The sequence below is a fragment of the Azolla caroliniana genome, unplaced genomic scaffold (genome assembly GCF_043228905.1).
Source record: "Azolla caroliniana isolate FFs.n. ecotype wild unplaced genomic scaffold, voAzoCaro1.0.p SCAF_12, whole genome shotgun sequence".
NCBI lineage: Eukaryota > Viridiplantae > Streptophyta > Polypodiopsida > Salviniales > Salviniaceae > Azolla > Azolla caroliniana.
The window spans coordinates 558,835-578,657 of record NW_028230447.1 but is presented as its reverse complement, the minus strand read 5'-3'; the positions used below and the strand labels follow the sequence as shown (position 1 = coordinate 578,657).

The window sequence follows — 19,823 nt, the reverse complement described above, 5'->3', positions numbered from 1 at the left end:
TGCGTATAGTGATAGTTGGAGTCTTGCACTCCCGTGGTTTTTCCCGTCTAGGGTTTTCCACGCTAAACCCTGTGCATTCGAGTCTCTCTCTGTGTTTTTCTATTTCTGCTGCATTGATCCGTGTTTCCTCGGTTGTGGCTTAGAGGTGAACGATCGGAAAGCGTCGAGTTTCCCAACAATAGTGAACTTGATTGCGATAACAACGTCAACATAGATTATTGCAGTGGGTGCATCTTTTAATAATGCATACGTGTTCTTACATTGTGGTAACTTTGCATAGTAGTTGCCATACACGACACACTCACCAACGTTGAACTCCCTCTTTAATGTTTAGAATGGCAAGCACTGTTCATATGTAGCATTCACATGTCTTGTAAACTTTGGCCTACAAATGAATGGAGACCTCCCCCAATATGTGTTCGTGAACCTCTTTGGGGACCTTGTAGACAATGTTGTATTCCTTAACCTTGTGCTTTGTTTGACTCATAATGAACTTGATTGCGATAACAGCGTCAGCATAGATTATTGCAGTGGATGCATCTTTTAATAATGCATACGTGTTCTTACATTGTGGTAACTTTGCATAGTAGTTGCCATACACGACACACTCACCAACGTTGAACTCCCTCTTTAATGTTTAGAATGGCAAGCATTGTTCATATGTAGCATTCACATGTCTTGTAAACTTTGGCCTACAAATGAATGGAGACCTCCCCCAATATGTGTTCGTGAACCTCTTTGGGGACCTTGTAGACAGTGTTGTATCCCTTAACCTTGTCTTTGTTTGACTCATAGTGAACTTGATTGCGATAACAGCATCAGCATAGATTATTGCAGTGGGTGCATCTTTTAATAATGCATACGTGTTCTTACATTGTGGTAACTTTGCATAGTAGTTGCCATACACGACACACTCACCAACGTTGAACTCCCTCTTTAATGCTTAGAATGGCAAGCATTGTTCATATGTAGCATTCACATGTCTTGTAAACTTTGGCCTACAAATGAATGGAGACCTCCCCCAATATGTGTTCGTGAACCTCTTTGGGGACCTTGTAGACAATGTTGTATCCCTTAACCTTGTGCTTTGTTTGACTCATAGTGAACTTGATTGCGATAACAGCATCAACATAGATTATTGCAGTGGGTGCATCTTTTAATAATGCATACGTGTTCTTACATTCTGGTAACTTTGCATAGTAGTTGCCATACACGACACACTCACCAACGTTGAACTCCCTCTTTAATGCTTAGAATGGCAAGCACTGTTCATATGTAACATTCACATGTCTTGTAAACTCTGGCCTACAAATGAATGGAAACCTCCCCCAATATGTGTTCGTGAACCTCTTTGGGGACCTTGTAGACCGTGTTGTATTCCTTAACCTTGTGCTTTGTTTGACTTATAGTGAACTTGATTGCGATAACAGCGTCGGCATAGATTATTGCAGTGGGTGCATCTTTTAATAATGCATACGTGTTCTTACATTGTGGTAACTTTGCATAGTAGTTTCCATACACGACACATTCACCAACGTTGAACATGTTGCCCCAACCGTCCCTCACGACTTCTTCCAATATTGTATTTCCTTGCTTGCACACCACAATGTAGTAGTCTTCAAATCTTCATTTTGAGGAGATTTGAACACTGCAAAATGATCTCCAACTTCCAATAATACTGCCAAGTCCTCACATTGGTCGTAGTATACAATATTGTCTGCATGTTCGTCTTCCTGGATATCCACACATTGTTCAATCTCAAGCTTCTATAGCTTCCATGGCTCCACAATTGATAGATTGGTGCATTCATCCCAAACGTCATCTAAACACATGGAACAAAAGCACGATAAACTGTGGAATAACAATTGTGTTGTGTCCCTGCGACTAAACCCTAAAACACAATGGGTCTTGCTCATCCCTTTCACGGTTTTACAACCATACGATTTACTCCTATCCACCTCATTAGCACCAACCTCAATAAAAAATCTATTCTTACCATCATCTGACATCTTCCATGTCAGCCACTCCACAACATCATGTGCATTTTGTAACTTCGCACCTTTATTATCCAATTGTTCACTTGTAAGAGCACGCTTAATCACAGCCCCCACGCCATCGTGCTCTCCCTTTCCATGTCTAGACCCGAAGTAGTTCCATTGCATCCTAATGTTTGTCAATGAGAAGTATCTGGGTGTTTTGCATGGCTATTAGCCAACAAACAGAGTTAGTGCATTACTGGACCTTACATCTCTTAACATGACTTAAACCATAATTTCCACTAATGCACGAGAGAGGATAGTACTAAGTTATAAATTAAACGAAATGAACGAGAAAGGACAGTATTAAGTTATAAATTAAAAGAAATGAATAAGAGAGGATAGTACTAAGCGATTGATTAGTACTAATGCATGAGAGAGGATAGTCCTAAGTTATAACTTGGTCTTAATGAACAAAGTTGGATAGTACTAAGTTAATAATTAGTATTAATGAACACAGTTGGATAGTTCTTGTTGAGAATCAAGCTCAACTTGGTCTAGTGTGTGAACTCACCTTGAGAGTGAAGAGACACCTCAACGGTCAAGAGTCACCATTATGTCACCACTTTGTATTCTAGCATTTAGTATAAGTCATAGAATCATATTCTATGACACATAACTTATGAGCTTTCACATTCCCCATGCTCCATGAGCCTTGTAGTTAATGAAGAGAGAGGGTGACTACATGAAGCACCCTCCTCCCACCTTGTATAATGTTGAGTCTTTCTCCTTTGCTAATATACTTTTTTACCTTGCGTATTCTCTGTTTTCCACTCTCTCTCTCTCTCTCTCTCTCTCTCTCTCTCTCTCTCTTACACACACACATAACTCACATCTCTTCCACTTCACAAGAATCCATCTCTTGATTCTTTACATGGTATCAGAGCGATTTGGTAGCTCGATCTAGCCCATTCGCCTCATCGTGATCATGTGTTGTGCTCCACGCCGATGACCAAGAACCGGCTCATCGCTATCGTAGCTTCGCTACATAGCTCGCATTCGAAGAGAGAAGAAGAAGAAGAAGAATTGAGATAATAAATACTCAAATGGGGAGCGCTCTCCTTACCGAGAAGTTGGATCGAAATAACTTCTCATCTTGGGAGTACAAGATGCACCAATACCTTGTCGGACAAGGCTATTGGAGCTACATCAAAGGAGTGCATGAAGACCGACCCGCCGAAGCGGCTCCTGGATACGCGACATGGGAGCAAGCCGCAAGCCGCATGATGTATTGCTTGGCGACATGTGTTCACGACCACATGCTCGGTTACATTCGAGAAGCCAAGACGTCGAAGGAAGAGTGGGAAAATCTACGAAAGATTTTCGCCGCCAACACGACCGCGAGGAAGCTTCAACTCCGCTAAGAGTTGAACAACATTCAACAAAGGGACATGTCCATCACGACATACACCTTGAAGATCAAGGACCTTTGCGACTCGCTCGGCTCAATAAGCGTAAGTATAGATGATGATGAGATGGTGCAAATATGCCTCGGTGGCCTCGCACCACGGTTCGGCGTGATGCGAACCGCTGTTCTAGCATAGGATAAATCTCCCTCCTTCTTCGAGCTCCAATCAATGCTATTGGTCAAAGAAAACCACGTGCGTACAAGGAGTAATGAGGCGGAATGCCACATGCTCTACACGCACTCTAATGGAGGAAGAGGACGCGGACGAGCGAGAGGCCGATTCGGCCAAGGACAAGGCGGACGAGGTCCGACCTACGACAACAACTCCCAATTTCGGCCACAAAACGGAGGCCAACGAGGAACCTTCGCAAGAAGGGGGAGCTTCCACTCTGGCTCGAGCCGTCAAAACGCAAGCGAATGCGGATATTGTGGTAAGCTCGGCCACCACGAAGAAGAGTGCCGAAAGAAGATACGTGAATCGGCTTCCACAAGAAGACAACTCACGAATTACGCGCACAATTCCGACTACGAAGAGTATAGCGGAATGTACGGGCACAACTACGACTACGAGGATCGTGGCGGAATGTACACATACAACTCCGACCGTGGCGGAATGTTCATGATGAAACATAGAGCAAAGTCTATGTCGGCCTCTACCTCAACTAGTGCCCTCAATCCGGAGGACGTATGGTTTGTTGACTCCGGAGCCTCAAACCATATGACATCCCACAAAGAATAGTTTCTCAAACTTCGAGACCCAGAGCAGGTTATGTCGAAACCGGAGATGACACTACGCACCCGATTCGGCACATCGGCAACGTTCCGTTCAGCGAAAGAGGTAAGCAAACATACATTAAAAATGTCTTGCATGTACCCACCATCACAAAGAATTTGGTCTCAGTCGACCAAATGGTTGAGCAAGGGATGCGAGTACGATTCGACCAAGAAGGGTGCTTCATCGAAAAAGAAGGCCGAATCATCGCACGTGGAAGAAGAGAGGGCAAGATGTTCATTCTCGATTCGCACGAGATGAAATCCGCCATGTTCGCGAAAAGCATGAAAGCCGACTCCGACATAGAGCTATGGCATAAGCGAATCGGCCACATCAATCTCAACAAACTCAAAGCAATGAAATCGAAAGGAGTCGTCATCGGACTCCCGACATTCAAAGAGAAGGAGATTGAAGGTGTATGCGAAGCATGCCAATTCGGCAAGCAACACTGACACCCATTTCCGAAGGAGCGGAATGTGAGCAAAGGTGTACTCGACATAATTCATTCCGATGTATGGGGTCCGGCTCAAACGGCGACATTCGGCGGATGCCGCTATTGCGTGCTCCTCATCGATGACTTTTCTAGGCACACTTGGATCTACCCGATGCGGCAAAAGAGCGAAGTGTTCGAACACTTCCAAAATTTCAAGAATGAAGTCGAGAAAGCCACGGGCCGACATGTACGATGCCTTCGATCGGATGGCGGCAAGGAGTACTTCTCGGACGATTTCACGGCATATCTCCGAAAGGAAGGAATTCGGCAAGAATTCACTTGCTGACACACTCCGCAACAAAACGGAGTAGCCGAGCGCAAAAATCGGCACATCCTCGAAGTAGCACGGGCCATGATGAACGAGAAGCATATGCTCAAGTCATATTGGGCCGAAGCGGCAAATACGGCCGTCTACCTAATGAACCGGTGCACAACATCTGGCGTGCACGAGGTCACTCCGCACAAAAGATTCTTCGGAAAGAAGCTGAACCTATCACATGTTCGGATATTCGGCTCCATTGCATACGTGCACATCCCCGACGAGAAGCGTCAAAAGCTCGACCCAAAGTCGGAGAAATGTATCCTCGTAGGATACTCATTGGAGCAAAAGGGGTACAAGTGCTACAACCCCTCAACTCGAAAATCTTGGGTAAGTCGAGACGTCGTCTTTGACGAGTCCGCATCCTGGTACGCACCAAAGACAAGTTCGACTCTGACCCCGCTCGACCCGGAATCCACCGAACAAGAGGTAGAGGATGAAGATCACCTTACGCACATGTTCGAAGAATGTCCGATCACGACCCGACTGAGCGGACCACAAGAGCCTTTGAGCGATCAAAGCAAATCACGGCCTAACTCACTCACTCGACAGTGAGTTTGGCGGTTTCGAGCTACCAATCGGAGCTAAGAAAGCCCTGAGCATCTCTGCAAATGAAAAACTCCGCCGATCCACCCGTGAAAAGAACCCCGTAAGCCGATTCGGCTACAACGATTATATGGCGTACCATTACGCCTTTATGATGAAGGTAGCGACAGTACGTGAGCCGGAAACCTTTTCGGAAGCCGCAAAGGACCCGCAATGGATCGAAGCAATGAACGAGGAGATGTAGGCACTACGGAAGAACGAGACGTGGGATCTCGTTCCCACCTCACCACACAAAAAGGCGATCGTATGCAGATGGATCTACAAGGTGAAGTATAATGCCTATGGCTCCGTAAACCGCTACAAAGCTCGACTCGTAGCGAAAGGATACGCTCAGACGCATGGCGTCGACTATGAAGAGACCTTTGCCCCGGTGGCAAAGATGACAACGGTGCGGACCGTAATTGCGCTTGCCGCGGCGAAAGGGTGGCACCTCCATCAAATGGACGTCAAGGACGCCTTTCTACAAGGTGAATTAGAAGAGGAGGTGTACATGATACAACCACCCGGCTTCAACTCAAGCACCCATCCGAAAGCCGTATGCCGACTCAGGAAGCCACTCTACGGCCTCAAGCAAGCACCGCGTGCTTGGCATTCGAAGATAACGCAATATCTTCATCAAATCGGCTTCCGTATGTCAAAATCGGACAACTCCCTCTACATACGAAGCGATTCTGCAAGTCCGATCGTCATCATTTTATATGTGGATGACCTAGTCATTGGAGGTGAGCATCTCGTCGAAATCAATAAGGTCAAATCCCTCCTTTCCGACAAGTTCGAGATGACGGACATGAAGGAGCTCCACTACTTCCTCGGCATCAAGGTAATTCGGACTCCGGTCGGAATCATGATCTCTCAACGGCACTACATCCTCAACTTGTTATACAAGTTCGGGATGGCTGAGTGCAAATCCATGGCAACCCCGCTTGATCGTAATCTCAAACTGGATGTGAACTCCGGCACCAAAGCGTGTGAGCCGACTTAGTATCGGCAACTCATCGGGAGTCTCATCTACCTCACGATCACTCGACCCGATCTCAGTTATCCGGTCAGTCTCCTTAGCCAATTCATGCAAACACCGCGTGATACTCACTTGGATTGCGCTAAGCGATTTCTACGGTACGTGAGCGGCACAATAGATTGTGGCATCCTCTACAAGACCGCGATGCCAATACGACTCGAGGGGTACACAGACGCCGATTGGGCCGACTACAAAGCCGATAGAAGATCAACCTCCGGATTTGTTTTCTCCCTTGGCAGCGGAGCAATATCCTGGAGTAGCAAGAAGCAGCCCACCGTCGCTCTTTCGAGTACGGAGGCGGAATACAGGGGCGCAGCCGTAGTTGCGTGTGAAGCTATATGGCTCAAGAGGATTTTGAAGGATCTGGGCGTACCCATCAAGGATCCGACTTCCCTTTACTGCAACAACATGAGCAGTATCTATCTGGCTCGGAACCCGGTGTTCCACGCGAGGACAAAGCACATCGAAGTGCACTATCACTTCATCCAAGAGCGCATTCTGGCTGGTGATGTCGACCTACAACACATAAGCACCAATCTTCAAACGGCCGACATCTTCACTAAAGCCTTAGGAGCCAACAAGCTATGGCAATTCATGACCGATCTCGGATTGACGATCCCTGATCTGCCAAGCTTGAGGGGGAGTACTGAAGACACTACGCAATAACGCGTAGATTCTGCAACCACACACCGTAGCAGCAAAGAGCCAATCTACCGCGCAAAGCCGCGAAGAAAGACGCAAGCCGAAGCACAGACTTCGTAACTACGGACAACGCAAGCTGGAGCACGGATTCCGCAACTCCGCATAAAGCGAGTCAACGCGAGTCAACGTGGACTCCCGAACGTGAATTGAGGCGGATTTCGGATACCATCTGAAACCGACCCGACTTGAGCTTGAGGGGGCGTGTTAAGAATCAAGCTCAACTTGGTCTAGTGTGTGAACTCACCTTGAGAGTGAAGAGACACCTCAACGGTCAAGAGTCACCATTATGTCACCACTTTGTATTCTAGCATTTAGTATGAGTCATAGAATCATATTCTATGACACATAACTTATGAGCTTTCACATTCCCCATGCTCCATGAGCCTTGTAGTTAATGAAGAGAGAGGGTGACTACATGAAGCATCCTCCTCCCACCTTGTATAATGTTGAGTCTTTCTCCTTTGCTAATATACTTTTTTACCTTGCGTATTCTCTGTTTTTCACTCTCTCTCTCTCTCTCTCTCTCTCTCTCTCTCTCTCTTACACACACACATAACTCACATCTCTTCCGCTTCACAAGAATCCATCTCTTGATTCTTTACACATCTATTACCACTCCCATTTGGTCTACATACCTCACAAGTGCAAACACACCCATCCCCGTGTATACCCTTAGAATCAGTACGCACACCAAGCCTTAACATGTCCATTTCAATGTGGTACACACAACAACATGTGTTCCTCTCCTTTAACTTTCTAACAAAAAATGGTTTCAAACCTTGGAACTTGCGAAATCCAAGATTGATGCTAGGATGTTGGTCTTTGAAGTTCATGAACAATTCAGCCTACATCACTCAATAAATAGGTAACATTAATAGAAGCATTTAGAAGTGTCTTGGGTGGATCTGGTACCTACCCCGACTTATACGTTGTCTACATACATCTTTTTTATTCGGTAAGACACGTGTCTTTTTTGCCCAAAAGGAACCCACTTCCTCAATAATCTCATGAGACAATGCATCACATCGTCGTCTACTACCTAACCCCAACCACTTAAATTGATTTGATTGTATATTTGTCCGATGCTTCCTCAAGTTCCTTCTTTGGATACCAAGTGCTAAGGCAACTTTAGTATCACTATTTTCTTTTTTGCGTTGTACCATTTACAACCATGTGATGGGTTGCTCTCTTTGCACTAAGCTTATCTATGCTCTCTACCCCTTTCACTAAGTGTAGGGATGACTTCATACACTCTACAATTTCCTCTAAAAGACATTGGTCCCTAAACTAAATATTCTCCATGTCTTCATTCAAAAGTTGATGGTGCAACACTCTAGAGATAATATCCCTACAATCCTCCAAGCTAAATCTTTCAATTACTTCTAGTAAATAACAGATTATGTGAAGAACCACCCATCTCTTGCTCCTCTCAGACATAGATTTGCTAAGGGACACCTCGCTCTCCTCATCGACGACCATTGTCACTCTCATATATTCTAGCACCTAATTTCTTGTTATTTCAGCACCTAATTAATCAAAATAAGTGCTTAATACATCGTAAAATAAACATAGGTAATACCCCATAGCAAAAACATCAACCGGAAATCGGATAAACATTTGAGAGTTTGCCACAGTCATATATTCCTTTTCCAAAACAATAATTTAACTTTTAAGAAATAATTGCATCAATTAAGTTGTTGTTTGACCCCTTTAAATTACTTGTTTGACCATAAAATTAGGCTAATATAAAACTTAGGTTGTAGGTGTTGTAGCTAGGAACAATGAACAAGAGAAGGAGAGCTATTCAAAAGTCTTTTTAGTAAGTTGCCATGACTTACTAAATAATAACAGAATGATCAAAGTAATAATACAAATAATAACAAGTAATGATCAAAGTATGACGGAGATGACAATGACAATCATAATCATGACAACACACTAATTTGTTCAACATAAACCAATCCTAAATTTTAGATTAGAGATTGTAGGCCATAACTTACTAAATAGTAACAGTATGAGGGAAGTGAGAATACACACATATACAAATAACAATACTGTATAGAAATAACCACTTTATAGAAATATGTGCAAACATACCGAGTGAAAGAGAAGATGGAGAAGACATACCAATGGAAGGAGAAGATGGGGAAGACAAGTGACGCAAAGAACAACAAAAAGACATTTCGAGTGCGTTGTGAAGACTTCAGTTGGAAGGCAGAAGACATGAGTGCGTTGTGAAGACATGTGTTGTCTCAATTGGAAGGCGGAAGAGGAGACGCTTGGGAGAAGCGCCAAAAGGATTTAATGTGGCGTCCTAAAATAAACGTGAGGGGGAAATAGCCCCCAAAACAGTCTTGAATACGCAACAATTGTCCCCCCACCCATTCCTTGACTTTAATGCAACGTACACCACTCCCTAAAAAGATTTTAATTATTTTCAAATTTTTTTATTTTTAATCACTCAATACTAAGAGTATTAATAGTACTCGTGTTTTTTTTTGCCAAAAACAGTACTTTTTTGGTACACTATAGCATGCTTCGACCCATGTATTTTAAAACTAATTACATCTTAACCTACCATAAGCGAAGATTTTTCTAGTCCACTTGACTATTAGAATCTTAATTACGTTAAGCAAAATTAAAGAGGAAAATAAGAAAGAAATGGGCGCCAATCCACCCAACTATCCCTAGCGAAGGTGAGAGACAAATCGAAGTCCGCCATCGTGTCCCATCCCACCGTGTACAAACATGGATTGTACCTTGGTTTTGAAGAAGGAGGCACATGTGTATGAAGCTAGAGTTTAGTCACACTATTAGAGCCTCTATCTCAAAACAATAAAGTAGAGATTCTTATTCATGACGGTAGCTAACCTTCTTATATAGGCTAAAACCCCATAATGCCTTTCTGTGTGTTTTCCACTTGGTTGCTTTTTTATAAAAAGTAGCCAAGTGATGAAACCCTATAAGATTGAGATACCTCAATCATCACCCTTCATTCCTTATGAATTAGCTTGCAATTACGTTTACCGTTATGCTCGTAACACTAACTAGTCAAACCCATCACCCTGCTTCCCTCTTTCCTAAATATATTATCCAACTCATCTACAATTTCCACATTGACACTTCATTGGCCCATATGGTCAAGTTGCACAATAACTACTCCTCATTTGGGATACTTAACAAAATGTGCACTCCAAAAATATATTTGGGGCAACTTGGGGCTAATCATTGTTTATCTGCAACAAAAGATATGCGAAAATCATAGTCACATACACATACATATACAACAAGTTAACAATCACATATGCAAATTAACAATCATGTACACATACATATACAAATACATATGGACGTTATGTTTTAGGTAAATATGGAGCCTATGTTTCAAGAATTACCATCAAGCATCCCAACGTTGTTATTCTTTGCACAAAATTACATGATGGTGTTGGGGTATACAAAGGACGACATCAAGCACACATGACCCTCTTACAAATGTTGGAGTACAACCTTCGGAAATGTGTCTACCAACAACTCAATGTTTCTCGGATATCGTTGTCACCACCAGCAAGGACAATGAATCGAGTACAACCACTAGAACCAGAACTATCGTCACCAAGAACTCATATAAGCAAAATCAGGGGTACCTCGTTGTTATGGTCATACCATAATATTCTATACACCGAAGGCCGGTTTGCTTGGGCAACGACCAGAATTTGGCCCCTCGATTGAATTACGGATGGTAGAAACCCTAAAGTTTGCGAATATTAAAGATGTTGGGGCCTATACATGGCCCATCGGGGCTGGTAATGAATGGTGGGAGCTCATTTGGATGGATAGCGGCGGAAACATTGTTTACGGGAATGACCACAGTTGTTGGTGCGTGAAGGCGGATCGGATCCCCCAAGGTTTTGTGTGCTTGTCACCATGCTTCTTCAATATCGATACCTTAGCGGACAGACGAGACGATAAGTCTTTGTTTGGGGAAAGTTCTGTGATTTTAAATAGGGATTACAAACCTCCATCCATTGATGATGTCCGAGGCATGGTTGCTGTAAGGAAGGACCTAGTTACTTATGTGACTGGAAAAACTCTCATCAAAGTGTGGGATGATACAGGCTCTGGAGTTGCAGAATCCTTGGCTATCTACACTGGACCGGATTCTTCTGGGTGTTTTGCCTTTTACTACCAAGAGCCCCTTGATCAAAGATGCATGCTATCCTATCCTTAAACGCAGCATATTTGGTTGAATCAATGGGAAGATCAGTTCCTGCATATTGTTCCAAAAGCGATCATGCTTAAAGATATTGAATGTCATGTTTTTAACCTGTTTTTCATCGCTTTCTTCTCCTCCACTTAATCCAAGATTTTCCTTCATATTTTATGAATTTGACTTTGTTTCCTGTGATTCACACATTTGTTGATCCACCGATTGAATGTGGGGTAGTCATGGTAAAGCCGAAGCAAATTATCTTGAGTGAGAGGTGTCTTGGGTTCTAATGAGACCTTACAAGTAATCAAACAAGGATGAGCTAATGCCTTATGCGCTTCAGTTGGCACATTATGTGAAATTGAATACCTACTAGGTTGGATAGGAAGAGAATTTGTCAAGGGAAATGTAAATGTTGCCTTGCCTCATATACTTAGGGGTATTCATTTGTTGGTACCCATTTATACGATTGACCATACTTAATTTCATAGCTCTTATTACCTCTTCGAAGGATCTTTATCCTTGGAGTCCATTGTCACGGTGCATAGCAAAATGATGTTCTGCACAACCTGTAGTAAACTAGTATAGCATGGGCCATAAAACATTTAAAACTAAAATATGCACAATATGTTCTGGCTTAAAGCAGTAGATATTGGTATCATGCATGGCCCATTGTGATTTAGAAGTTGATGTGGTGGTCTTTGGCAATGACCTTCATCATATTCAACCACACACCTCCAAAAGAATCACGGATAGAGAACAATACCACACTCAAAGTGTGATGTTGAGAGTGGTGATATGATTAAGATTACCTTTAATGAAGGTGTATTGGGTTCTCACATGTTCTTTAGAAACTAATTACTACTCAATTCAAGTGTGCTAATCATGTTGAAGGAAATTATTACACATGCCAAACTACACAACCAAGCATTTTAAATTCCATATCCGAAAGATAGTCATTGACCACCTATTCACATATAAACTTATAACATAGGTCTTGTAAAACTTGAATAATTGCTAGTATTGTCTTGACCTACATATAAGTATTGATAGTTCTAAGATGGGTTTTTAAATAAATAAATAAAAAGCTCTAAGCCGGATGCATTTAAAATGGAATGTCATGATAGCTCTCCTCATATGTTTTCCCATTGTATAACATTCTTATAGTCTTCACACCAATTTTTTTTAAGTGGAGGTATAATTAATTGGTTTGGAAACAAGTTGATGCAACAACCCCTAAACCTCTTTGAATGAGCTATCGATGACAAATGATTTCTAGAGAAAATGGCAACGTATCTATTGTGTAACAAGTTCATTCCATGGCATTGTCTTGGTCAAGAAGTCTGTGTCTAGAACAATGCACTACTTTTTAAAGCATGATATTAAAGTATTTCCTTTATGCATCAAACAATAGTGGAATCACATAAGGATGAGTTATGAATCATAACTTATGACCCTACATTGTGTAAAAGTTAGAAGGGAAAACCCACTTGGTTGGAGAGGAAGAGAACTTGTCTCTATTGCAAAAAGCATATTGCCCAAAACAATCTAGAGCGAAAATTGAAATTTAATCGATCCACTAGTCATAAATATTATTAGATTTTGATGTTTGTGAAGTTTCATTATTAGGTTCAAAGTGTCCTCTCGCATAGGTGATGACATTATCAATAATTATTGATTCGGGCATCTCGCATTAAGAAAATTGGATGGTTTGGTAGTGAAGTGTGTGCTTTGCATCTCATGTGAAGCTTGAGTGTCTAAAGTAACAGGATTGATGTGGCTATGTAGTAAAGCAATTCATGTCTCTCGATGGAGATGATCTATTGTAATAATTTATTTTAAAAATGGGCTTTTGAGATTCACTCTTCATAGTTGAGAAGATTCACAACATGTATACAATGCATTAAGCATGTATACATCAAGTTGTGTGATGTATGAAATGTTTGAGCAGTCGATTGGTGAACAAATATCTGCATGCACTCACTTGCAACAAAAGCATGTGTAATCCCAACGTTTTTCTATTGCCCCCCTCCCCCCCCCTTTTTCTGTGAAAATAGAATTGGTCGACGAATGGAGAAGTACAAGATGAAAGGAAAAAATGTCATTGTGTCAACGAAAATGATGTGTTGTCAGTGTGCCCTTCTCACATAGTGATTCCCACCCATAATAAAGAGTTGTTGTACATCCTTCACGTCTTCATGGATTCCCCACCAACAATAAAGGGGTCTTTGGGCCTTGGTGAACTTCTACATGTGTTGTTCCGCTCCTTATATAATGCACACTACCTACTACTATGTCCTTAACATAACTTCTTCTCACTTTGCCTTGCCTCCTATCAGCATACCTAATTCTCCATCATGGTCAATAGTGCTAATGGTAGTGATTGCCAAATATTCCTTAGCCATTCGGGCCACCAGAAACTTGTGGCCAACGGTCTATTCAAGCAGCTCACAGAGATATTGCGAAACCGATCGTCCAGTGTGCCCTCTTCTTCGATAGTTCTGTCACATCAATCCCAATGGGTGCCCACATTTTCAAGAAGATTGAGACTGGCATCAAGTCATGCAAGGTCGGAGTGCTCATCATTTCGCCAAATTTCTTCGAGTCATACTGGCCCATGCGAGAGCCGGAGCTACTGGTCGACCGAACCGTGGACAAAGAGGATCCCATCAGCCTCTACCCCATCTACTACAATACCAGGGACATCAATAAAGTCCTGAAAAGTGAGACTGCAAGTCTTGGTAAATGGAAAAAAACATGGGAAGCCTTCGAGGAGGGTGTCGTCAATCTCAGAAAATGGGCTCAATATGTGGTACAAGTGAAGCAGATGAGAGAGAAGATCCTGAAGCCCAATGAAACCGTGGAACTGGAGATTTATAACATGGCCATGGAGATTTCAGAGATGCTGTCGTTCCCCCTCCATCACAGGTATGTATAACTACTAATTTCACAAACTTTTCCTTAAATCAACCATATGATTTTCTAGAGCTGTTATTATATACCACATACCACATACCACATACCACATACAACCATTGCAACTCCAAATCTGAATCAGGGAGAGTAAAAACCTCCGTGCTCCAAATATTAACAGTTTGGCCTCGGTCCGGAATCAAAATGTTTTGAAAATGATTGTTGTCATGATAATTATTTGCAACAGGCCAATTACACTCAAATTTTGAATTTGGAGATTAGTAAACAGAATGCACGGTGCCAGTACACTACATACGGCTCATTGATCCTATCCGAAAAACACGTCTCCTTTTACTTGGAACCGATGGAGTATAATGTTTTGCAAGACAATCATCGTCCTAAACCCTGTTTGTTTGGGCAACAACCAGAACCTGGTTTACCAAATCAATCAAAAAAGGTAGAGACATTATTGTTTACTGATCTTAAACAAACTCAGGCCAACACACGTCCCATTGGGGCTTGTAACGAATGGTGGGAGTGTATGTGGACTGATCGTGGACAAGTCGTTTATCGGGACGACCACAGTTGTTGGCGTGTGAAGGAGGATTGGATCCCCCAAGGTTATGTGTGCTTGTCACCCTACTTCTTCAAGATCGATACCTTAGAAAAAAGAATGAATCATTCTTCGGCAAATTTTCTGGTTTTAAAGGAGGATTATATGTATATGCCTCCATCCAGTGAAGACGTCCAAGGCATGGTTGCCATAAACGAAAAGCTTGTTACTTATGTGAATGGAGAAAAACTCAAAAAGGTGTGGGAAGATAGAGGCTCTGGGGTTACAGAACCCTTGGTTATCTATACTGGACCAGATTTGGCTGGGTGTTTTGCCTTTACTACCTATGATCAACCAAGGGGCGGCAGTTATCCTATCCTTGACCGCTCAAAATTTCATTAAAAGTTAACAAGATCAATCCACACATTCATTTACTACAGATTGGATCAAGTTCCACATTGTTAATGTTTTCTTACTGATGAGTGAGTGAGTCGTTTTGTCTCACTCATATTCATTTCAGAGTTGTGTTTCACTTCTTTATCACAATTAATTATGAGTTTGAAAATCGGTTTAATAGTAAGGTCTTATTGACATACAAGCATAGTTTGATTTTTTATAAATAAAGCTTTCACGATTACTACTAAGCGATGGCTTTCAGAATCGCCACGTTTGGCGATCAATGTTGTTGATGAGTTGAGGTTTGACAGGTCTTTACAGGTCCTTCATTGATCCCCCCTCCCCCCAAACAATCCATTCTTGCATTCTGGATTCGCTCAGAATCAATGGGGCCTTCGCTGTCATGGTTTTGAGCTCAAATATCAAAAACCCTATTATTTTACGTTCCCAATTTGAACTTCCTCAACCTGATTACTGCAATCAAAAGATTCTCATTTGATCAAACATCTGCCCTACTGCGCAATTTACCCTAATGAGAGTTAAGGTTTTACCAAGATTATATGGGGTATCACATTCTCTTCATTGAAAAACATGTTGTATAAGGTTGTACTTGTTTATATGGGTCTCCATAGTACCGACACTAGCCAGTCATCCATCCATTCATTTTGGAGTTATTGACACTAAATTACTAACGGATACAAAAGTTTTCCAATACAATCAAATTACTCAAAGCTTTTGGTTGAATATTTTAAAGAATTTGTAAAAAGCACCACATCGTCAATGTGAAAAAAGCAAGATAACTAGATTCCAAATAACATATAACTTTCTTCACGATCATGTTCTATTATATGATAAAGACAAAACACTTGGCACAATGTGATTTCATGTTTCATCTTTTCCCTACAATGTTTGAACCATCTAAAGCAATAAGCTATACTATTATTATTGACATAATATGTATATTATGGCAACAATTATAATGTAGAAAGGCTCCTAGAAAACCTTTTTATCAACTAGGAAAATAGATGTTCTAATAAATATGCCAAAAGTTCCACTACTATCTTAAAGCATTGGTTTAAGCATTTCCTTCATCCATGAAACATTGGTTTATCACACAATGATAAGTGATTACCTCACACACATCACTTCATACATTGCAAAGCAATAGATTCTGAATAAATATATAGAGGTCTGGCTGTATACGAATGAGAACACATAAGATGCCTATCTTTTTATATGTGAATTCTACAAGTCATGTGCAAAGCTTACACACGTGACTCTAGTATACGTACAATTACATATATCTAATTCACACACACAAATATATACTTCTGTACATAGTATGAACCATACGTACCATACGCGCATTCGCATTCGCGAATGGTTCATACACAAATTCGCGAATTAGAGGATGTCCCACACTCAATGATAGATAAGCTTGTGCTTGATAACCATCAGATTGTAGGGCAATCAATATGAACAGTTGTATGTCTCACGCGCATTCAAGACGATCGGTCCACTACATCCCAAGCTTATTGAGGTCGAATTTGACCTCGTCGTGGGCTACAGAATGTCAATTCCTAATTCTATGCATAAATTTGAAAAGATAAAGGAGTGATGTGCTGTGCTTGTCTCCGTGTCCAATAGACAAGTTTAACAAAATGTCAACTGATGAGTCACACTCTTTGGAGGCTGGACTTCTTCAACTCCTTCATGTTTTGCAACTTTCCCCCAACACATAAAGCACACTGCCTACGACTATAGGGCCCTTAACATAACCTCTACCTTTGCCTTGAATCCTATCATCAATATCTCTTATTGTCCATCATGGATGCCAATCATGATGGCCATGACTGTCAAATATTCCTTAGCCATTCGGGCCACCAGAAACACATCGTCGAAGATCTATTCAACCAGCTCAAGAGGATATTGGGAGACCGATCACCAAGCGCCATCTTCTTCGATCGTTCCGTCGCCTCTATCCCAATGGGTGCCCACATTTTCAAAAACATTGAGACAGCCATCAAGTCGTGCAAGGTTGGCGTGCTCTTCATTTCGCCCAACTTCTTGGAGTCGGAGTGGCCGATGCGAGAGCTCGAGCTACTGGTCGAGCGAACCCTGGATGAGGATCCCATCAGCCTCTACCCCATCTTCTACAATACCAGGGACATCAATGAAACCCTGAAGAGTGAGGATACCATTCTTGCAAAATGGGGAGAGAAATGGGAAGCCTTCCAGCATGAAGGTCCAGCAGATGTTCGAAAATGGGCTCGATATGTCGGGGATGTGAAGAAGATGAGGGGGGAGATCCTCATTCCCAATAACACTGTGGCTGCCGAGATTTACAATGTGGCCGTAAAGATCTCCGATCAGCTGCCTCCGCCTCTTCGTCCACCACTCCCTCTGCCTCCCCCTCCATCTCAGGTATATATATGTTCTAACTAACTAATCCTTCATCATCCTATGCCTCCTAAATCTCACACACTCCCTTCAAATTTCAAATCCATGGAAGCAAATCGAGGTTTGGCCATGCTAGGAATCAAAATGTTTGGCAATAATGCTGCTTTTGTTATAATGGCAACAGGATCGGAATTCGGTGTTGGAGATTAGAAGGCTGCCGGCACATTGTCAATACAGTACATCGGGTTCTTTGTTCCGAGCAGATGGACATGCTTCATTCTACATGCAACCAGTTGGTTACAATGCCCCACAGACCGGCCATCGTCCTAAGGACGGTTTGTTGGGCCAACAACCGAAACCTGGTCCACACAATGATTCGGCCACGGTCGAGACATTATTGTTTGTGGATGCCGAGCAAGCTCGCACCATGGCACGCCCCATCGGGGCTGGCAACGAATGGTGGGAGCTCATTTGGACTGACCGTGGAAGCTTCATTCATCCGAATGACCATAGTTGTTGGCAGGTGAGGCCAGAGCAGATACCCCAAGGTTTTGTGTGCTTGTCACCGTGCTTCTTCAAGATCGAGTCATTTCGACAAAGAATGAGGAATTCGTGGATTCCAAGAGGTTTTGCTGGTTACAATGATGGCCAGGTGCCCCCATCCAATGAAGATGTCCTAGGCATGGTTGCGGTAAAGGAAGATCTCGTTACTTATGTGACCGGGGAACAACTCATCAAAGTGTGGGATGATAGAGGCTCCGGAGCTACACAAAACTTGGCTGTCTATACTGGACCTGGTTTCTCGGGGTGTTTCGCCTTTGCTACTTACGATGCACCCATGGGTGGTCAATATCCGATCCTTAACCGCACTCGATTTCGTTAATGTTGTGAGCATAGGTCCCTAACATTCCTTTACAACAGATCGGATCAAGTTATGTATCCTTATGTTTCAGTATTCATGTTTCTTTCTCCCTCTTTTTCATCTTGGGATAATTGTCAAATGTTTTCCAATTTATACAAGTCAAGGGTTTTCATTAATATGGCCGTGTTGTTCCTTTGCCTTTCATGTTTATGTCTAGTTTTGTCTCATTATTAGATTCCATCACAAAAATGTTCTTTTCAAGCTTTGTAACTTTGTGTGAACATGTTGATTTCTATCTACATACTAATGGATATCTGAACATGTTTTTATGTGTGTGTGTGTACATTTTGCTTGCATATGGGTCATCATGGTTGGGTGTTTATGTGAATGTTTGCATGCACATAATAGAATGGGACCTTGAGATCACCACTATCTTGTTTGCGTTGAGTATGGGATGCAAAATTGGATTCAATATTTGATCTATAGAGAGTACTCATGACACGCTCACAACACCCAGAAGTTTGGTGGTCATCTTCTAATCTACCTAGATTGCTTAGCTATCGATTCGTCTACGTTGTTATTATCTCTCAATTACATTGGTGCACATATCAATTTTGGCTACTAAATAAATATTGTATGTGGATTTTTACCTTACTTGAAACAAAAAATGACCTCCACTATTACACAAAATGACCTATGAAACAAACAAATCCCTACAACATTTAGGATGACTTTAGTGTGTAGAGAGAGAGAGAGAGATTTTATTATCATCCTCGAAGGTCAAATATGACCTATGAGGCAAAATATACATATTCAAATAATACATGTGAATGTGAGCAGTGACTCTTGATGTTCAGGGATTTTACTAATGAATGGTGCGTATGAGAGTGCATATTGTAGTTGTGAGAGAAATTTGTGCAAGGATTAAACTTGGTGAAATGTGTTAAACAAATTTGTGCGGATCGACTTTGTAGAGGCCAATCGTACTAGATTAATATTGGGAATCGAATAGATAAGCATATTAAAGATATATTATGTGTCAAATATATCAAAGTAGCTTATGATGGCCCTTCCATGCAATCACACCTTAGAGCTTACATGGGATCTAGTTTAGTCAACTATAGAGTTACTTGACATA

At 42.0% G+C, this 19,823-nt stretch overlaps 2 protein-coding genes across 2 annotated transcripts in view; both read left to right on the top strand.

Annotated features, from left to right (window-relative positions):
- LOC147856701 (uncharacterized) overlaps window positions 1-15,514 on the top strand; it is a 45,231-nt gene extending 29,717 nt beyond the window's left edge. Inside the window, exon 2 of the mRNA XM_087328256.1 lies at window positions 14,722-15,514. Within this exon, the coding sequence (XP_087184382.1) occupies window positions 14,722-15,429 (708 nt within the window). The 3' untranslated portion in view covers window positions 15,430-15,514. The remainder of the gene's footprint in view (window positions 1-14,721) is intronic.
- Window positions 15,515-17,169: 1,655 nt separating this feature from the next.
- LOC147856700 (uncharacterized) lies at window positions 17,170-18,861 on the top strand. Its single transcript, XM_087328068.1, has 2 exons — window positions 17,170-17,847; window positions 18,008-18,861. The coding sequence occupies exons 1-2, from the start codon at window positions 17,251-17,253 to the stop codon at window positions 18,704-18,706; spliced, it is 1,296 nt and encodes a 431-aa protein (XP_087184194.1). The 5' UTR covers window positions 17,170-17,250; the 3' UTR covers window positions 18,707-18,861.
- Window positions 18,862-19,823: the final 962 nt, after the last annotated feature.

Excerpts from the sequence above, each read along its gene's own strand:
- LOC147856700 (XM_087328068.1), top strand. The coding sequence starts at position 17,251 with ATGGATGCCAATCATGATGGCCATGACTGTCAAATATTCCTTAGCCAT. Across the intron at positions 17,848-18,007 it reads TGCCTCCCCCTCCATCTCAG|GATCGGAATTCGGTGTTGGA; the intron begins GTATATATATGT and ends TAATGGCAACAG.